The sequence below is a fragment of the Sphaerodactylus townsendi genome, linkage group LG07 (genome assembly GCF_021028975.2).
Source record: "Sphaerodactylus townsendi isolate TG3544 linkage group LG07, MPM_Stown_v2.3, whole genome shotgun sequence".
In the NCBI taxonomy this organism is placed as follows: Eukaryota; Metazoa; Chordata; class Lepidosauria; order Squamata; family Sphaerodactylidae; genus Sphaerodactylus; species Sphaerodactylus townsendi.
This window is the reverse complement of record NC_059431.1, coordinates 2,372,953-2,394,162: the sequence shown is the minus strand read 5'-3', so window position 1 is coordinate 2,394,162 and position 21,210 is coordinate 2,372,953. Positions and strand designations below refer to the sequence as shown.

Here is a 21,210-nt window from a genome sequence, read left to right as displayed (position 1 = left end):
GCAGCGAGGTTTGTCCAATCGGGTGCCAGGCACAGAAGCGGGCAAGAAGGGGGCCTTTTCCTCCTCTCCTTTTCCTGGAGGACTCTCGATTCAGGACCCCCCAAGGGAAGGCGTGAGTGGCTGGTGGGATTCCCTTCTCCCGTAAAGGTGACCACAGGATGCTGCCCGGGAGAAGAACACGGGCAGCTCCGCATAGAGATTGAACAAACCCAGGGACAGCAGAAGCTCCTCTAGAGCGGCTGGGTGCCACGGCGAGGGAGCCTCCATGGCCAGAGGCAGCCACTCTCTGATTACCACTGCTGGCGGTGGGGGGGGCAGCACAGGGAGAGGCGCTGCTCTTGCCCGCCAGTCGGCCTGCAGCTCCGTCCCCCGCCCGTCGGTCGGTGCAGCCCGTCCACCTTGTCCCTAAAAGGCGTTGCTCGGCCGGCGAGGGAGGGCCCGGCCCCGCCCCGGCTCTTAGGCAGCGCCAGCGTCGCGGAGGGCTCAGCCAGTCTCCGCTGCTGCCGGCCGCGCTTGCCTCTCTCGCCTCCTCCAGTCCGTCCGTCCGTCCGCCCCGTCGGGTCCCGCCGCCGCGCCAACCGCAGCCATGGAAGCCATCAAGAAGAAGATGCAGATGCTGAAGCTGGACAAGGAGAACGCCATCGACAGGGCCGAGCAGGCCGAGGCCGACAAGAAGCAGGCCGAGGACCGCTGCAAACAGGTGCCCGCCCCGTCCTGGGCTCCCAGGGAGGGCCCCCGGCAGGGGGATAATGGAGCGGAGGGCCGGCGGGCCGGCCAACTGGCAAGACCCTGGATCCTCACCCCTCCACGCGCCAAGTGAGGCCGTCGGGCCTCTGCGGGTCTAGCCCCGGAAAGAGCCACCCTCCCGCCCGCCCCCCCAGACACACTCGGGACCCCCTAACAGCCTGCTCCGGGTTCCGTGCCTGTCCGGCGCCTGGAAAGAAGCCCTCTCCCTCTCCCCTGGCGCACTCTTGCTATGGAGCGCCGCCTCAGCCCCCCGCCCTCCCTCGCCCCCATCTAACTCCCCTCTTCTCCGCTTCCCCAGCTGGAGGAGGAGCAGCAGGGCCTGCAGAAGAAGCTGAAGGGCACCGAGGATGAGGTGGACAAGTACTCGGAGGCCGTCAAGGAGGCCCAGGAGAAGCTGGAGCTGGCCGAGAAGAAGGCCGGCGACGTGAGTGGCGCTCCGGGAGGGGGAGAGGCGGCGGCGGCGGCGGCGGCGGCATTGGCCCATTAAGGAGGCAGGCAGGCAGGCAGGCGGGCGGGCGGGCGGGCGGGCGGGCGGGGGCCTTGGCATCTGTTGGCTGTCCGCCCGGCCGCCCCCCGCCCGGGGGCAGCCGCAGGGATTCCGGACCGCTTGTTAGGCCGTCGGGCGGGCGCCTGACAGGTGCCGCTGGGCCGGGCGGGGGGCGGAGGCGCTGACACGGGCTTGCGCTGGACTCTCCGCCGAGGGCATCTGACACCCTATAAATAAACGCTGCTTCCCCGAGCCGAGGCCGTCTGAAAAGCAATCCGGGACACTTAAGGCGCAGCTCAAGCGAGCCGCCCTCTGGCGCGCCCCCGGCCCGCCCGCCCCGTCCCATTGCGGGAGCTCCGTGGAGAGGGCTCGGACGGGCAGCCCCAATGGCGGGGCGACTTGCCCGCTGAGATCGGGAGGGGTGCTGCTGGGCACCAGGGGGAGGGCGGAGGGGCACAAAGCCCCCCCCCCCCCGCAGCACTCCCGAGCGTCTAGAGGACTGTTGCCCGTGATCCAGACCATGTCTAGGCAAGAGGACCTGGGCCTTGATGGAGCAGAGCTGCCAAAGCCCTGCTCTTAAGGGGGCTAATCCAACAGCCGGGGCGTGGGGGGCCCACCCCTGTGCCAGGTACAGCTCAGGCATCCCCATCTGCTCCTGCCTCTGGCAGCTGGCGTCCAGGGAGTGCTCTTGCCCCCCCTCCCCACTGCCAGGGACAGCATCCGTCACTCACGAGCCCACGCAGTCAGGGACTGAGCTTGGCCCAGTTGAGGAGGAGCCGTGTTGAAGGCCGAGCACTCCTGAGCCCTGGCTGTACAAGACGCAGCTCTTGCCTCTGGGGCCTGCCCTGTTTCCGGGCCCCCAGCCAGCCCTGAGGGAGGGCCAGTGCTCATGTAGGGTGGGGGACACAGAGGCTCCTGGAGGGGGCAGCAGAGTCCCAGCCATCGGGCTATAGGTGGGGGTGAGATTCCAAACTCTCCCCGGAGCAGTTGACGGCTTCCCCAGCCCAACCCGGCTTCTGCCTTTGCTCATATTTGGTTATTCCCGAGCATGGAGGGAGGGGATTGACGGCCTTGGGGTGGGGCTGCCGGGCTGGCTGCCGCAGAGGCTGCTAAAGGAGCAGCCGCCCAGACAATGGGCCTGCCCCACAGAGGGTGGAAATCCCCCCCCCCACCCACAAGCAGAGCCCTTCTGCCTCCTGGGTGAAGAAGTTCCAGCATCTCTCCCCCCCGCCCCCCACGTAACACTCTTCTGCTGCACTGTATGCGGAAGTCCCTTTCCCAAACCGATGATTCTTGACAGCTCCCATTGTGAGAGTCCTCAGCAACTGCTTGGAGTGGAGTGTGTGTGTGTGTGCGCGCATGCCCCAGGGCCCCTGGCAATGTGGCCGAGACAATTGAGCGCCAGTCCCAGGCAGATCGCAGACCCCCCCCCCCCCCCCCCCGTGATCCGTGGTGCAAGACCTGGGGAGCCACGGTCAAGAGGCACAAGATGCAGGAAGGCCCTTCTTGGCCTCAGCCCATGGAGAGGGGCCGCAAGCCAGTACAGGCAAGAGCAAGCATGACAGCCCAGCTTGGGAGGTGGCTCCGTGGACTTGCACGAGTTCTCTGTGATGTCACCAGCCCTTCGGCCACATGGGCTGGGTCTGTTCCTCAGACTCCTGTTGGCCAGGAGTGCCGCCCACCTGTTCGGCCCGTGCCGCCGCTGTCCTGGCTCCAGCAAGGCCCCCACAGCTGAGGCAGCAGGAAAAGAGCTCTGGAAAAGAGATGTTGGGCAGCTGCAAGGTGGGCCCAGGGGGCTGGTGGCTTCTCAGCTTCTGCTGGTCTCATGTAGACAGAGGTGGACTTCCCCTACCCACCCCAGGGAAGGGGCACTTCTCCCTGCCAGCTGGCCAGTAGCACTGCCCTGGGGGGGGTGGGGGGTGGCTTGGCTGGGGCCTTCCAGGGTCTGTCTTCTTGGAAGCCCTGCTAGAAACCTGCTTGGGGGTCTCTGTGTGATGCTCTCAACCATGTCTAGAGCAGCTCCAGCCAAAAGAGAGGGGAAGCCCAGCTAATGCCTTTGGGCAGAACCCTACTTTGCTCCAGCAACCAGCATGGCAGGTCTGAATTCCGTACAGGTATGTCGTGTGGGCCTGCCTCCACAAGCCATGCTTCGAGGCTCTGAAGTGTCTGGCATGCCAGGCACAGAGAGGCCCACACCTCTGAGAGACAGGGGGCATGCCCCACACCTCTCAGAGCTGAGGGTCAAAGAGCAGATTGGCCTGGCTTGCACAGCCCGGGGGTGGGGGTCACAGGCCTCTTCCTTGAGGCAACCCCTCCCACACACACACACCCCATGTCCCAGTCAATGTTGCAGTACAAAGTCAGTGGAGGTGGGGGGAGAAAGACACCTCACAGAGGGAGAAGTCTGGCATGGGGGAGGTGGCACAGAAGCAGGAGATGGGGGAGCCACCTGAACCCTGGAGGGGCCCCTGTTGCTGAGCAGGGGGAGGGGGCAGACAGCAGGGCCCGAGGGCTGCAAGTCCCCCAGGCCTGGCAAGATTGGAGGAGGAAGCAGCAGCAGAGCAGAGGGGCTGGCATGACTGGCTGGTCTAGGATCAGAAGGGGCGGCCAGGAGGCAGCACAGCCCAAACCATGGCTGTTCTGGCCATGCTAGGCAGTGGGGGGGGGGGGGCAGGGGGAGATGCCCTGCTGATCCAGATGCCCAGGCAAGCCCATTTATATGTTCAATTGCTTAGCCCTCCACTTTACCACCATGGCCAGTAGCTGGGCCACTGAAAAGTGGAGAGGGGGGCTGCCAGGGGGAGTGCAGAGAATGAGACAGGCCAGATTTGCTTTGTTCATCAGATGCTGAGGGAGTGGATTCTGGGCAAGAGAAACTTGTGGTTTCTCCCCAGACACGACCAGATAGGCCCAGGAGCATACCAAGGCAGGCGACTCCTTGTGGGGAGCACCAGTGACGGGGAGGTGGGGGGATGGATGGCCGACCCACACAACGCCCTCGGGCAGTTCTCTTTCTCACGTGGAAGTTGGTGTTCAGAGGGCTTCCAGCCCATGGATTGCTGGCTATTAAAAGACAAATCACCAGAGGCACACAACCAAGTCAGCAGAGGATGCCAAGTTTGATATTCAACAAGTAAAAGGCATTTATTATAAAAGGTACATAAAAATAGACACCAGGTTGGGCAAAAATTAGAGTGGAAGATTAAGGTCTGGAGATCTAGGTTTGAATCCCCATCGTGCCATAAAGCTCACTGGGCGGTGTTAGGCCAGGCTAAATCTTAGGGTTGCTGCAAGTTCAAAATGGAGAAGGGCAGTGTGGTCAAAATAAGCCCCCAGGGCCTTGTTTTCACCGCAGAGGCTTTACCCTGCTGGGCTAGGTCTCTAGCTGCTAGGCCGCCCTGCAGAGTTCTCTGCCAGCTTTCTCTATTTCATGAAGAGGGCTCACTCTCCTGCAACCAGGTGCTCAAAAAGTCAGACAGGTGTGGAGCAGGGACGTAGGTATAGATTTTTTATGGGGGGGTACGGGGTGGGGCCACACCCCCACCCGCCCCTAGGGCATGGCCACGCCTCCCCAAGCCCTGCCCCTGGCCTAGCGCTTATAAAAGCAGCTCTCCGAGGCCGGGGACGGCAGACTCGACTGCCCTGGCCTTCCCTGCCCCCCACCAGCTGGGCTCCCAGCTGGCAGTTCCTTCTGCCCTCCCCTCTGGGCAGAGGCATAGAGGGAAAATGGAGCCTGGTGCAAAATCTGAGTTTTGCGCCCCCACCCCCCACCCCACCCCGGGCAGCTGCTGTGATGCTGGAATCCACCCCCAAACAGCATCACTTTCAATGGTGTTTAAACTAGAGAGCCCAAATTCTCCTTTTAAATCCACCTTAAAGGGAGAATCTGGGGTCCCTAGTTAAACAACATTGAAAGTGATGCTGTTTTGGGGTGGATTATCCCCCACCCTGAAACAGCATCACTTTCAATGTGGCGTAGTGGTTAAGAGCAGGTGCATTCTAATCTGGAGGAACCGGGTTTGATTCCCTGCTCTGCCGTTTGAGCTGTGGAGGCTTATCTGGGGAATTCAGATTAGCCTGTGCACTCCCACACATGCCAACTGGGTGACCTTGGGCTAGTCACAGCTTTTTGAAGCTCTCTCAGCCCCACCCACCTCACAGGGTGTTTGTTGTGAGGAAGGAAGGGCAAGGAGATTGTAAGATCATTTGAGTCTCCTACAGGAGAGAAAGGGGGGATATAAATCCAAACTCTTCTTCTTCTAAACTGAGGACCTCAGATTCTCCCTTTAAATCCATGCCAAAGGGGGGGATTTAAAAGAAGAATCTGGGGAAATTTGGAGGGTGCCTGCTGTTAGGGGTGCAATTGTTAAGCTAGAAGCACCAAATTTTCAGGGTATCTTTAGGAGACTCTCCTAATGATACCACCCAGGTTTGGTGAAGTTTGGTTCAGGGGGTCCAAAGTTATGGACTCTCAAAGGTGTAGCCCCCATCTCCTATTACCTCCCATTGGAAACAATGGAGGATGGGGGCACCCCCTTTGGGAGCCCATAGCTTTGGACCCCCTGGACCAAACTTCACAAAGCCTGGATGGTATCAGTAAGAGACTCTCCTGATGATACCTCCCAGGTTTGGTGAAGTTTGGTTCAGGGTGTCCAAAGTTATGGACCCTCAAAGGTGTAGCCCCCATCTTCTGTTAGCTCCCATTGGAAACAATGGTTGGATGGGGGCACCCCCTTTGGGAGTCCATAACTTTGGACCCCCTGAACCAAACCTCACCAAACCTGGGTAGTATCATCAGGAGAGTCCCCCAAACAATCCTTGAAAGTTTGGTGCTGCTAGCCCATACAATGCGCCCCCTGCAGGCCAAAAACCAAAAAACACTAAAAATGTTTTTAAAATTCACAAACGGAGGGACGGAGCTTCGGACATGAATGGGGGGGGGATTGAACCCGAGAACCCCCCCCCCCTTACCTATGTCCTTGGTGTGGAGACAGGGAGAAAATCTGGGATTCTCTCACTGGTTAGCGATATTCCTCCCAGGCAAAGCATGAAGTGGCCAATTTTGGGGGGTGGGGTGAAACTTAACCAAGTTTTGTCTTAAAGAATAAAAGCAATAACACAGTTAGTAAAATCATACAGTTTAATAACAAAAGCACAAAGAAAATGAGGTAGGAATAACTGTATCCTCTTTCCAGCCAGAAACTGATGAACGGTATCAGTTTCCTTGTTCAGACTCTGAGAGTCACGAAGCACACGTGTGGCTCCACTAGGCCCGCTTTCCTTCCTTCTTCCTCTCAAACGCCCTCCAAATCACTCCCCTGGACCATCACCAGGGAGGACAAAGGAAACTCTAGGGTCATTGGGTCACTCTCCACAGTCCCACATCTTCCTCAACACCCAAATGACCTCACAGACACTCTGAAGCCTGGAATTCAGAACAAAATACAGGGGGTGGGGGTGCAGCTGGCTACAGATTACCTGTATGGGAGGTTTGCACTTAACCAGCTGAGCTGGAACACGGCACTCCTCGTGTCATAGAACAAGGGCCACCCCTATCAACAAGTATATGTGGTCTCTCGGGCCTTGCCCCACCCTCAGCAATTCCCACCTGCAGTCAGAAGTATAGCCGTGGTGCTGAAGAGCTGGGTCCATGTTCTTATGAGGCTGGGTGGTCCATGAGTAGATCCCGCAGTGTAAGTAGAGAGCCCGCTGGACCAGACCAGGGAAGGTCCCCCTAGCCCAGCATCCTGCCCCACAGAATAGCCAGACAGTCCCCCTAGACTCGGTCTGACAAGCAGGGTGAGAGGCTGGGGCATTCTGTGACCATGCCTCCTGGCACTGGGGCTGAACATGGAAGTTTCCTTTCAGTTGGCACTGAAAGAAGTGTCCTGCAAGAGGTGTCCGTTACCCGTTTAAAGCCATCTTGAATCTCCTGCCCATCCTCTCCATTGGTACCCCCAAGTTCTAGTATTCTGGAAGAGTTTGCCACTCATGGAATCGAGGACAGACTCCTCTTCCTAATAAGGCAAATTTACTCAGGCACCAGCTGCCGCATCATATGTTCTCAGGACGGCCTTCTTACGGACTCCATTGAGGCTACCAAAGGAGTCATACAAGGATCGTGTTGGCCCCCACTCTTTAATCTTTATCTGTGTGATCTTCCTCCACTCCTGACAGGTTCAAATTTTCATGCTCCGAAGCGGTCTTCACACTACTTCCCAATTCTGCTTTATGCGGATGACTCTGTCCTGCTTTCACGTTCCAGGGTGGGTCTGAGGCGGCTCATGAAACAATTATCTGAATACTGCGACTGTAATAAATTATCAATTAATTATGGTTTTCACTAGATCCCCGAAAAAATATTACTGGAAACTAAATAATGATCCTCTTGAGCAGGTTTATTGTTTCAAATATTGCGGCATCATCGTCTGCTCGCACAACCTGTCATCAAAAGGCAGCTCTCCCTCTGTCTTCCGCCAGCATCTCTGGAACCCTTCGCTTCTTTTATAGTAGAGGGCATTCGTTTATCCCTGCTGCATTGAGGATCTTTAATGCAAAGATCGAATCCCAACTACTTTACAAGGTCCCTATCTGGATTCAAGCATTGAACCATGTTTTGAATGTCCCTCAATGGAATTTTTTTCACCAAATAATGGTAGTTCCAAACAGTGTTCCTTACGCAGCCTTGTGCTTGGAATGGGGGCAAAATACTTTAGAACTCAAAGCATGGCTTAGAGCCTTTAGATTTTGGCTCCGACTTCACTATCTTCCATCTGAGCACTCCCTCGTCTCCCTGATACTCCAGGACACGCAGGCTAACCCCTAGAGGAAGATCATATGCATTGGTTTCCTCTTGAATCACCTTATTTAATGTTCTGCTCAGAAGCGTTCAATATGCTTCTAGATTGGGAATTTGCAGATTTACATCAAGCAGCCAAATGAACTTGCTCTCCCACACAATTTTTAATTCTATTCGAGCGGAGCCGTATGGCCTATTATCTTTATGTTTTAACGAACCCCTGCTCAAGGAGAGCTCTCACTATTGCGCGGTTCAACGTTATGCCTTCTGCCCGACTAAATGGTAGGTTTAGCAACCTAGAAAAATCTGAAAGGTTATGCAGTTGCAACTCTAACGTAGTTGAAACACTGGCTCACCATGGAGATAATTGAGAGTATTTAATAGCATGTATGTATTATGGTTCTTCCTTGGTCTTTGCTCCTATTACCATTGTATTTTATATCTGTTGTCTGACCATGCCAATAAAGGCTAATGGATGTATGTTTTCTGGAAGAGGGAGAAAAAGTTATCATAATTTCACAAATCGCTGTCACGTCCCCCTTTAGTTGTCACTTTGCTAAACGGAAATGGTCCAAGTTCTTAAAATGTTCCTCACAGGGGAGGTGCTTCAGCCCCTCAGTCATCACGGCGGCCCCCTTCTGGGGTGGGGTGGGAATGTGACATGAAGGCACAATACAGTTGTTTGCTTTGCCCACGCCTGCACCAACAGCAGCTGGGGGCAGCTTCAATGAGGGAAATGGGAAGGGTGGGAGAGAGAGATCCCCCTCTTCTCTGCTGCTGCGCCCCCACTCCCAAATTGCCCCCTGCTCGCTCTTTGACACAAACCTGTACAGCAGGAACGCCTGCCTTGTGTCGTTTGGCCTCTGCGCCAGAGTAAACAGGGGACTGCAGCCTTCTCGGGCTTGCTTGGGTCCCCCATGGCAGGGACAGGGATCCCTGTCATGCCCACTTCATTGCCAGTCAGTCTTCCTTGCTGAGAGTCAAGGCAAATTGCACTCCTCAGGACTCTGCCACAGAGCAGTACAGGACATCCAAGTAACCTTGCAATCAAACTAGATCAGAGGGACAATTCAACAAATCTAAGATAAACAATGAACAAAAATGGAAACTATCTAAAATTCCACAAATGTGAACTGAGGCCAGCTTCCTCCATTTAAAAGACAAGCCTCCGGGACAATTATGTGCACCCCAGAAGCACCGAAGAAACCAGCCAAGTTGCTTCTTGGAGTCCAGGCATCATGAGCTTCATACCACCCATAGGTGGGCAGTGGGCTTTTGAACAAGCTCGCCTGCTGACCAGTCTTCAAGGCTAGCCCTACGGAGAGTGCATTACAACAATCCATCCCAGAAGCCAGTGAGGCACAACATTGCTGCGGTCGAGCAAGTGGCAAATGAGCCAACAGTCAAAGGCATTCCCAACTACAGCCTGATGCTGATGAAAATCCAGATCCAGGAGGATCTGTAATCCCACAGAGGACTGGAATTCCGGCTGCTAACAGCCCCTCCCCACCCGGAACCCTCACTCTCCTTATTTCATTTCATCTAGTCTAATACCAGATACCCGTTCAGGACTTCAGACTGTGAAAAGGGGAAACTACCTATGTTCTCCACATTTTCAAGCAGATGTTTCATAAGAAAGAGGGCATAATTAAACCCAAGTGTCCAGCCTGAAATCAAACCTCCAGGAAGGTCCAGAACCTCCACAAAGCCATGCGTCCCGGCCCTAAACCTCCAGGAAAATCCCAGAGGAACATCATGGTTGATAATGGCAGAAACGACAATGAGGAAGCCTGGATTTTGCTCCTGTCTCTCTCAATTAAGTCATCAGTTTGGCTGGAGGGATCCAGATCATCGATCTGATGCGAGGATCACTGGAAGTGATGTGCTGCTCCCTGGCTGGATCCTTTGCCCTGAAGCAATGGGCCTTAAAAAACCTCCCATTTCCTAGGACAAAGAGGCCATTTTCAGTGGCATATTGATCACATCCTATTTTAAGGCAGGTGGTCAGCCCTAGGGTGAATTCACAACCCTACAGACCACTCCGACCAAAAACCCTGACAGCCAAAAGGGGCAACAGCAGAGGAACAAGACTCTTGCCAGCATCCTGTGGTCAGACAAGCCAGAAGTCACCCCAGGCACACGGCCATCCAGTCGATCTGGGGGAGGGGCAGGGCCAGCAGAAGCCCCCAGGCTGACCCCTTGGCACCTCCACTTGGAAGAGATGTGAGCGATCTCTGCCGGAGGCAGCAGAAGCCCAGGCCGGCCTGAGTAGAGTCAGTCCCACTTGCTGACCCTGATAGACCCAGAGTCTGGTTCCGTACAAGGGAGCTGCTGCGGGGTTGCTGTGGAACCGCGACGTCTGAGGCTGGGGGGCCTTTCTCCCAACGCCAAGGAGGAACCGGCCTTTCCATGCCAGACCGCGGCGACGGGGCCACGAGCCAAGGAGGCGAGCCGGAAGCCCGCGGGCAACCCAAGAAGAAGGGCCGCTGTCGCTGCCGGCACACGCCCAGCCCGGCTTGTCAGAGGGGCGCGCGCGGCCACCCCTGGGGCACGTCTGAAGGGCAGCCTTTCTCCGGGAACCGGGCGGCCCAGATCGCGGGGCAGCGGCAGGGGCCCCACCCAGGAGCCTCAACTCGCGCGGAGTGTCGCCCCCTCCCCCCAGGAAATGTCCACGCGGTCGACTCACCTCCCAAGCGGAGCCTCCCCGAAGTAACGAGGCGCTGCTCCGGAAGGCGCCCGCTCAAAGGACCGGCCTCGGTAGCCTCCCCCCGCCCTTTCCCGGACGCCGCTGGGGGCATGGCAGCGTCGGCCCCTTCCCCAACGGCGTGGTCAGGCGAAGCCCAGCGCAGCGACCAGGGAAGGCTGGCGGTCCCACCGGGCCTCTTTAAGAGGAGGGAAAGAAGGAGGGGTCCGGGGCGGCCGCGCCTTCTTCTTCTGCCACCGCCTTCTGCAGTGGTGGGGGGAGGAGGAGGAGGAGGAGGAGGGGGGGGCGGAGGATTCGCTCTCCTCCCCGGTCGACGGCCGCCCGCCCCTTCCCTCCCTCCCTCCCTCCCTGCCTGCCTGCCCGGCCTCTCGGACGGGATCGTGCAGCCCCACCGCGTGGCCCTCGCCGCCGGCCGCGGAAGATGGCCGGAAGCAGCTCCATCGAGGCGGTCAAGAAGAAGATCCAGACGCTGCAGCAAGTAGCCGACGAAGCCGAGGGGCGCGCTCAGCACCTGCAGCGCCAGGTGGACGCCGAGCGCCAAGCCCGACAGCGGGTGAGCCGCCCCCCCGCCCCCCCAGCCGAGTCCCGACGGACGACCACCCCGACGACCTCTCCCATCTCCTGACGCCCGGGCGGGGCTGGCGCACGACGGGCAGCGAAGCATGTCCAGAGCGTCTCCCTTCCCTCCCCTCCCCTCCCCGACCCTTGAAGGCAGGCCGACGGGGGCGGGCCTTCGGGGCAGGAAGGCGGGGCCCGGCGCTGGGCGGGAACTGGGCGGGCTCTACCGCTAGCTCCGCCTCTCGCCTCCGGTGCGCGCGGGGCGGCTCTGGCCGGGTCTGCCGTGGGCGGGGCGTGGGGGTTGCGAGTCTTGCCCCTGGCGTTTAGACCCCGCCCCTTTCCTCTGCCTTTCAAGGGTCTCGAAGTGCTTCCGATCACTTTCCCTTCCTCTCCCCACAACAGGCACCTGGAAAGGCAGGTGTGGCTCAGAGTTCGGAGACAGCCAGGGCGCCCAGCAGGCTTCATGTGCAGGATCGGGGGAAACAGATCCGGTTCACTAGATAAGGGTCCGCCGGGGGTCTCCAGATTAGAGCCCACCTGCTCTTAGCCAGGACACCTCGCTGGCTGTTTGTCTGCCACCCTGGCGTTCCTTCACAGGTGCTGCTGCTGCTGCTCTCCCCTGCCTCATCCTCCTCGCCACGGCCCTGTGCAGTGGGGCAAGCTGTGTGAGCCAGTTTCCGGAGTCTTGTCAGGATCTTGTTTTAAAAAGCAGTATTAAGTTGCCACCTTCTCATCTTCTGGTTGTAAGATTGTTTTTCGTGATGGTGCATATTTTTGTTAACAGTGTCCTACGACTCCATCCATTTGCTCACCTCCAGTTCCCAAAGGGCAAGATGAAAAGAAATGATTGTTGTGGTTGCTATTATCATACTAAACGGCACTGGCCCCAATAGTGATCCTTTTGGGACGCCCACTACTCACTTCCCTCCATTTCTAAGAGTGTCCACTTATTCCTCCTCTCGTCTTCCTGTCATTTAACCATTTTTAACCTATAAAAGGACCTGTTCATTCTCCTATCCCCTTTCTGCTAACTAAGCTTACTTTGGTGAGTTACCTTGTCAGGAATCTTTTGGAAGTCCAAGTATCGAATAGCTACCAGGTCCCCCTTATTCACCAGCTCGTTAATCTTCCCAAAGAATGTCAAATATGTTTATGTGGTGAGGAAGGACTTCTCAAACTGGCAGAAGTCCTGTTGATTTTCCCTTATCTGGCCTTGTTCTTCTACCTTTAATAATGAGCATTCACCAGTTTCTCTGGAACAGGCTAACTGGCCTTTAATTTCCTGAGTCTGTTTTAAAAATCAGTATTAAGTTGCCACCTTCTCATCTTCTGGTTGTAAGACTGATTTTAGTGATGTGCACATTTTTGTCAACAGTGTCCTACGACTCCATCCATACAAAACAGGAGGGATTGGAGCCCCTTCTGCCTCTCAGCCTGGGGACTGACTCCTGCAGGATCAGGATCAGGCGATGGCCACTAGTAAACAGCTTCCCAGAACAGAATAATGCACATTTATTGGAGAGGCCTGTTAATGGCTTTTAGCCACTCGGAGGACTGAATGGAAACTCCCTGTCCGGAGGTGGTCGCCCTCACCCTCCAAATCCCAGCACTGTCTGGGGGGAGTGCCAGCAGGATCATGTTTTAAAACCTGTGTTAATTTGCTGTGTTCCCACATTCTGGAGGGAGATCAGTTTTAGGGATGGGGCAGATTTTCATTAGGAGAACTGCTGCGTGTAAAATAAAGGGCGGGCAAGCAAGAGTGTCAGTCCATTTGGTGGTCTTGCAACTGTCTTGTGAAGTAGGCCACAAACTCTTTTGTTTTTTAAAGGTGGAACAATAGCAGAGAGGCCCTCTCTGCTCAGTTGGGCTGAGGTTATTGGGTCACTCCTCTCTCCCCACTTGCAGCCTAGAGAGCTTTCCTCCCACTCATGGGACATTTGGGGGTTGAGACAGAAGCTGCACAGCTGGTGGGAAATGGTGGGTGTGAAATGGACAGAAAACTGGGCTGGGCTCTGGGGAAAGGCTTGGGGCCAGGAAAGCAGAGCAGATCCTGAAATTGGAGCAAGCAGTGGCTTTAAGAAAATTGGTTCTTGGTTGGACTAAAATGGTCTGTCTGCTCCAGCTGCATTTCTGCAGCAGAGGTCAGACAAAGACCTCTGGAACACCTGCCGTCCCTTCTTGCCTGCTTGTCGGCAGTGGGCGTCCACCAGGTGCTGCCCCGGAGCCTGAAATTAGCTTCACAGCTAAATATCTCTCCCAACTGTCAGAGCCCAGACAGAGATGGATCATCACTCGAGCTGGATGTAACGCATTCCCCTCTGCCGTTCTCAAGGGCCAACAAGGGCCCCTTTCGCTGGCCCTTCCGCCGGCCTCTACATCTGGGCCTCTACATCTGGGCCTATAACATCTATCTAGACCTACCGTTCTCCCTGGGGGTGGAAGAATTTAATATTAGGCACCGGGCGCCACCTACACCTATGCCTATATTTATTTTACATTTAAATGCTAATGTTTAGCTAGTTTTCGCTGCTTTTATAAGTTTTAGCCTATTTATGATGTTTTAAAATTGTATTTATTATCTGCTGTACACCGCCCAGAGCCCCTCGGGGATGGGGCGGTCTAGAAGCCCAAAGTATAAATAAAATAAATAAATAAATATTCCACTTCAAGATAGAACATGTGCAGATTGTCAGGATACTGTTGAGACCCTCGACCATATTATGTTTTCTTGCCCGAGGGATGCGTTACCTGGACTCTCCCTACTTGTCCCAGCTCTAGGGAATAAGAAAAGTTATTTGGAGCAAAGACTGTTCGCCTGCTGAATAATAGCGACGGCGGGGAAACTGGAAAAACCGCTGAATTTTTATTCGAAGTGCTCAAGTCAAAGACTTAATGGAAGCTTGATCACCTCTTCTATGCCAATCTTACGTGCTTTGTCCAGTTTTATGTCCTGTTTTAACACCCGCTCTGTCCTGTGTTTTGTTTATTTTTACTGATATGCCTAATAAAGGTCAGTTGAAGTTGAAGTGCTGCCCCTGAGCATGGGGACCCGTGCATCTGTTGTGCATGGTAATAACCGATAGGCCACCACCCAGCCATTTCTCTAGCCAAACAGCAGCCATTGCCCCATCTTGTGATTGGGCGTTCATGTTGCCTGCGGAGCAAATTGTCTACACGCGGGGTGTTGGAGAGAGATCCTGGCTGGCTCTGGCTTTTATGCCCAGATAAATTTTGTTGAACATGGAGAGCCTCTGCCCACAGCTGTGAGCCTCACTAGCTGGTTCCAGATGGAACCTCTGTGTGTGGAGGAGCTGCGATTCACAAGGTGGGCAAGCTGAACCCTGCCTGCTCTGTCTGTCCCCCTCTCCCTGGTATTAGATGCTCCCCCTTTCCCATGTTTGATGCTGGTCCTGGTGGGGGCAACAGCTGACTTCAGATCCCTGGGCATGTGTCCCCCCCCCATTGCCGTGGGTGTTGTTCCTCATCCACCATGCCTTCTCCGAGCAGATAGCATCTCCCTTGTTGTGAGGGAATAGATGCTGCAGGGTTTGTGCGTGCGTGCGTGTGTGCGTGTGGGTAGCATTGGCTTGGCCTGGCCCGTCCATTCAGCAAGAGCACAGATGGGGAGGAGAGAAGAACCACACCCACACCCAGCACTAGATGTCTGCCATAAACAGGAAATCCAGCTCTTGGTGAGCAATTCCTGCCTATCTCCTTTTTGGGAGCTTTCTGCTCTCTGGGCATTCCTGTCACTTGAGTCATGCTGTTGTTGGGCTGGGCCAACCAGAGTGTTTGGATCCTGCCTGCCTGCCTGCCTCCCTGCCCACCCCCCTCGTCATCCTGCAAGGGCCAGGGCTGCTGAGGGAGGCCTCCCAGCGGAGAAAGCATTGGCCGGGGCTGCTGCCTTATGAGACCTGTGCAGGGGGCTGCACAGAAGCACAGTTGCAGCCCACAAGGCTCAGAAGCGGTTGTTGCAGTTGCAGTCAGAAGCGATGGTTGGGCAAGATGTGTGGTGGCTGTCAGACAACTCCCCAGTATCTGCACCCTCACCCCTACAAAAGGGTCTGTCATGATTGCACTGGCCCTTGTGGTGGTGGGATAGTGTGAGACTCACTCGTGGCATGTACCACTCTGTTCTGCAGGAGATGGAGCTGTGGGGCTGCTGCTTTCAGTGGCTACCATGGGTCCACCATGCTGCTTATTTCTGGTGTGAGTTAAATGGACAAGGCGGGGGTGGGGAAGAAAACTGCGAGTGGTACACGGGACTGGAGGAGGGGAGAGCTACCTTGAAAGGGGTGAGTGGATGGGTTTGGGTCAAGAAACCATGTCTGAAGTCCCTGGGAGGGGTCATGCATCAGGGGCATGCAGGTGAAAGCTCTTTTGTCTTTGAGGGCTGGGCTGGACTGGAGTGCGGGGGGGGGGGGATGAGACAGATGTGACTCCTGTGCTCCTTTGGGCCTCCAGAGGGCAGCATGGAATGGTGCTGCTGGGCTGTAAGCAGGGGAGGGGGGCAGGTGATCCTGTTTGAAGGACTGCCCGGCTGGCTGCGCAGCGGCCATCACCTCTCTGATGCGCATCTTGCATTCCCTCCCAGGCAGAGTCTGATGTGGCCTCTCTGAACCGTCGTATCCAGCTGGTGGAAGAGGAGCTGGACCGAGCCCAGGAGCGCTTGGCCACTGCCCTGCAGAAACTGGAGGAGACTGAGAAGATGGCTGATGAGAGCGAGAGGTGAGTGGACAGGGCGTGCCTCTGGGAATGCTTTCACCTGGGCTGGCTTTGGCTGCAGGTGAGGTTGGCTTTTGGACTTCGGGGTCCACAGTAATCCCAGCTGGACTGTGTGTGGGGGGGGAAAGTCGTTTTCTCTCCTCTGTGTCCCTTTAGACTAACTCCAAATGTTGCTGAAATGCATCTGTAGATGCCTTCGTGTTGAGCAGAACTCCAGGTGATGCATTACTGAGAGCCCAGGCAAAATGCTTACTGCCATGTTCCTAGAGTTTGGGCAGGGTGCGACCGCCAGTGTTTGAAGGAACGAATGAAACACGCTGGGTTGGAGGTAGAATTTTCAGAAGCCTAATAGAAGGGGAAAGCCAATTCCCCCAACCCTCTAAAAAATAAATTTCAGAGGGAAATGTAAATAGATATCTCTATTACCCTACTGATTTGAAAACATAAAATTCATTATGTGTGTTTTAGTGCATAAAGCTGTAGTTTAATGTAGTTGACATAACGTCACAGCTTCATTCAAACAAGAATTACCAGGGGTGTACCTAGGCAAACTGACGCCCGGGGACAAAACCTGAGTTTGGCGCCCCCCCCCCACCCAGCGTATGGGCGGCCACCCTCCCCCACCATGACCAAACAATGATTTTTTTGTACCAGCTCTCAAAACACCTCCCACTCCCATCAAAACATACATGGCTCTCTCCCCACCAACTCTTTGCCTAATTTCCTAATCACACCAACCCTATGAGGTAGGTTGTTAGCCTGAGAAACAACTCAAAGTCAGTGCAAGTGGGTATTAAGCATGTAAATCTCTCACAAATCACCCCCAGCAAAACATTTGCCAAACAAATGTCAGCATCATCTCTCACAAAACACCTCCAGTGGAATCCACCCCCAAACAGCATCACTTTCAATGGTGTTTAAACTAGGGAGCTCAGATTCTTCTTTTAAATCTACCTTAAAGGGAGAATCTGGGGTCCCCGGTTAAAACAAAATTGAAAGTGATGCTGTTTGGGGGTGGATTCTCCCCCAACCTGAAACAGCATCACTTTTGAAGGTTGGAGATTCAGATGAAACAAATAGCAGATTTGGCTGGAATCTGGACAAATTTTGGGCATATTCGGACAAAAATTGTCCGATTATGTCCTGCCCAAATATGAACAATTGCAAATGCAAAGTATTTGGGTTTTGGGGGGTATTTTTGGTGTTTTTTCGGCCTGCAGGAAGCGCATTTTTAAAGCTAGCAGCACCATGATTTCAGGGCATCATCCAGAGACTGCCCTGATGATACCAGCTGAGTTTGGCGATGTTTGGTTCAGGGGCAGCAAAGTTATGGACGCCCAAATGGAATGCCCCCATCCCCATTGTTTTCAATGGGACCTAACCTGAGATGGGGGCTACCCATTTGAGGGACCATAACTTTGGTCCCCCTGAACATAACTTCACCAAACTTGGGTGGCATCATAAGAATAGTTAACAGATGATACCCTGGAATTTTGGTGTCACTAGCTTTAAAAATAAATCCCTTCCAGGCACCCCAAGAAATTTGCCCAAGATTCTTTATTTTGCAGTGACTTTGCTCCATTGTAGCCAATGGGGAATTTCTGAGGCAGGCTGCACATTTTTGAAGATAGAGGCGCCAGACTTTCAAGGTGGCTCCAAGAGGCCTTGAGTAATCGCATCCAAGCTTGGTGAGCTTTGCTTCTGGAGTGGGGGGGGGGAGTTGAGAGAGTTCTGAGAGAACTCAGCCCACAGGCTTTCATGTGCAGGAGCGGGGAAACAAAATAAGCCTTTTGGGGGCCCATAAAATTGAACCCCCAGAAGCAAAGGTCTCCAAACCTGGATACTATTACCAGGAGGCCCTCCTAGAGCCACCCTGAAAGTCTGGTGCTTCTATCTTAAAAAATGTGCAGCCTGCCTACACACTCAGAAATTCCCCATTGGCTACAATGGAGCAAAGTCACTGCAAAACCAAGAATCTTGGGCAAATTCCTTGGGGTGCCTGGAAGGGGTGTATTTTTAAAGCTACTGACACCAAATTTTCAGGGTATCATCTGTTAACTATTCTTATGATACCACCCAAGTTTGGTGAAGTTATGTTCAGGGGGACCAAAGTTATGGTCCCTCAAATGGGTATCCCCCATCTCAGGTTAGCTCCCATTGAAAACAATGGGGATGAGGGCACCCCCTTTGGGGGTCCATAACTTTGCTGCCCCTGAACCAAACATCACCAAATTTGGGTGGTGTCATCAGGACAGTTTCTGGATGGTACCCCGCAATTTTGGTGCCGCTAGCCTTAAAAATGCGCCCCCTGCAGGCCGGAACGTGAAAAAACCCTTAAAAATTCAAAAACACACAAACGACCCTGAAATGTTGGCGCCCCCCCACGTGACCAAATGGGGGCGCCCGGGGACAGAGGGTACCCCCTGTCCCTAGGCAGGAATGCCACTGAGAATTACCAATATATCCCCTGACAAAGAAGCCAGATGGATCTGTTGATTTGAGACAGTGGGGAAATTAGTAAAAGGAATCAAAACTGGAAATGGAAAGCATTACTCAGCCTTGTAGTAAACAGTGCTGGGCTGAGCAAGAGTTGCAGCGCAGTCCTAAGCAGGTGAACTAGGTGAGGCCCTTCCAAGTTCCCTGAAGCTGATGGATGAGGATGGTCGGAAGGCAGCACGCTCTGTCTGTCTCTCTTGGCAGTGTCCTGTAGAAACTTTAAAAATGTAAAGTTAAGAGACGAAGTCAAATATAAGCATCCCTACAGCATAAAGAGGGAAGAGCAATAAATGTGGCTGTTGTGTGAAAGTTTAGTTGTTTAGGAAGGCTACAGTCCTGACCAGACTTGCTGAAGCATAGCCGTGTCACAGGCAGTGCAACAGGGGTGCCCGTACCGTCATGGAGGTGGGAGCTGGCTGTCCTCAGCCCATTTTGTTTCTGTCCCAGTGGATTGTAGACCCTCGTCAATCCTCACTAATAAGGCCACTTCGCTTTTCAATCCCTCCAGCAGCTCTTGCCTCGTCTGTTTGTGTGCATGTGTGTATGGGGGGGGGGGGCGTGCTGGTCTCATGGATTCTCACTTTTCTTCTCCTGCCCTTGCTGCTACAACTCTTATGCTCCTTGAAACGAGTCCCTCCCCTCCCCCCAGGTCCTTGTTTGCAACATGTGGGAAGGGGGTTTCTCTCTCCTTTTCCCACTGGCAGAAAGCATTGGTCAGAGTTCCTCTGGAACTTCTGATCTGGAATTTCCACTTTGTGCTTCAGAAAATGCAAAGTGTGTGTGCATTAAAAGGTAAGCTTTCAGGTCTCCTGCAGGTCTTTGGATAGCAAGACCAACTGGGTGTTGTGTGTTTTCAGAAACGTGGCTTCAAGTATTCATAGGATCATAGAGTTGGAAGAGACCACAAGGGCCATGAAGTCTAATCCCTGCCATGCAGGAACACACAATTAAAGCACTCCTGCCAGATGGCCATCCAGCTTCTGCTTAAAACCTCCAAAGGAGGAGATCCCATCACACTCCAAGGCAGCGGATTCCACTGTCAAACAGCCCTTAATGTCAGGAAGTTCTTCCTAATGTTTAAGTGGAATTTCTTTTCCTCCACCTTGACTCCATTACTCCTTGTCCTAGTCTCTGGAGCAGCAGAAAACAAGCTTGCTCCTTCTTCAACATAACATTCCGTCAAATATTTAATATGGCTATCATGTGTCACCTCTTAACCTTCTCTTCACCATACTAAACATCCCCAGCTCCCTAAGTCTCCCCTTGTAGTGTATAAACTCCAGACCTTTTACCATTTTGGTCGCCTCCTCTGGACCTGTTCCAGATTGTCAATATCCTTTTGAATTGCGGTGCCCTAGAACTTGACACAGTATTCCAGGTGAGGTCTGGCCAGTGCAGAATAGAGTGATATTATTACGTCCCTCATTCTGAGCCCTTCGGGGATAGGGCGGTATACTAAATTTAATAAATAATAATAATAAATTCTGGACACTATGCAACCCAGAATTGCATTGGCTTTCTTAGCTGATGCATCACACTGCTGACTCATGTTCAGTTTGTGGTCTACTCCCAGATCCCTTTCACATGTAGTGTTGTCAAGCCAAGTGTTACCCAGCTTAATCTGTGCATTTTTTCTGCCTAAGTGTATTATTGTTAGGTCCTGGACCAAGAGTCGATAAGCAGATTCTAGATATGGAATCAGAAGTCTTTATTGAGTTGGCATCAAGGACTCAGCTTCAGAAAGCCAGTTCTGGTGTCCTGGCTTTTACAGTAATATTTATCCCCTTCTGACTCCTCTGAACTCCCCCCTCCCTCCTTCTCATAGAATGTGGGAACAACGAGGTGTGAAAGGCTTTGTTTTCGAAAGCAAATATCCCAAGGCCACAGCAATAGTCTCCTTTCGCAGGGCCTCCATTCCTCCCTCCTCCCTTCCAGAGTCCACGACAGGGTTAGGTAGCCTGTTATGAAAACATAAGAACAAGCCAGCTGGATCAGACCAGAGTCCATCTAGTCCAGCACTCTGCTACTCGCAGTGGCCCACCAGGTGCCTTTGGGAGCTCACGTGTAGGATATGAAAGCAAGGGCCTTCTGCTGCTGCTGCTGCTCCTGAGCACCTGGTCTGCTAAGGCATTTGCAATATGAGATCAAGGAGGATCAAGATTGGTAGCCATAGATTGACTCCTCCTCCATAAATATGTCCAAGCCCTTTTAAAGCTATCCAGGTTAGCAGCCATCACCACCTCCTGCGGCAGCATATTCCAAACACCAATCACACGTTGTGTGAAGAAGTGTTTCCTTTTATTAGTCCTAATTCTTCCCCCCAGCATTTTCAATGGATTGCCCCCCTGGTTCTAGTATTAGAAAGAGAGAAAAATTTCTCTCTGTCAACATTTTCTACCCCATGCATAATTTTATAGACTTCAATCATATCCCCCCTCAGACGTCTCCTCTCCAAACTAAAGAGTCCTAAACGCTGCAGCCTCTCCTCATAGGGAAGGTGCTCCTGTCCCTCAATCATCCTCGTTGCCCTTCTCTGCACTTTTTTCTCTTTTCGATATCCTTTTTGAGATGTGGCGACCAGAACTGAACACAGTACTCCAAGTGTGGTCGCACCACGGCTTTATATAAGGGCAAGACAATCTTTGCAGTTTTATTATCAATTCCTTTCCTAATTATCCCCAGCTAGTTATCTAA

At 53.8% G+C, this 21,210-nt stretch overlaps 1 protein-coding gene across 8 annotated transcripts in view; it reads left to right on the top strand.

The window, feature by feature from the left end:
• Window positions 1–477: 477 nt before the first annotated feature.
• Window positions 478–21,210, top strand: part of TPM2 (tropomyosin 2) — a 35,153-nt gene continuing 14,420 nt past the window's right edge. For 2 of the 8 annotated variants that reach the window (XM_048503602.1, XM_048503603.1), the window contains exons 1-3: window positions 479–700; window positions 1,046–1,171; window positions 15,890–16,023. In XM_048503602.1, the coding sequence (XP_048359559.1) occupies window positions 587–700; window positions 1,046–1,171; window positions 15,890–16,023 (374 nt within the window). In that variant the 5' untranslated portion in view covers window positions 479–586. Of the gene's footprint in view, window positions 701–1,045; window positions 1,172–11,031; window positions 11,291–15,889; window positions 16,024–21,210 lie in introns of those variants that run through there. The other 6 variants (XM_048503604.1, XM_048503601.1, XM_048503608.1 and 3 more) reach the window with 6 other exon arrangements.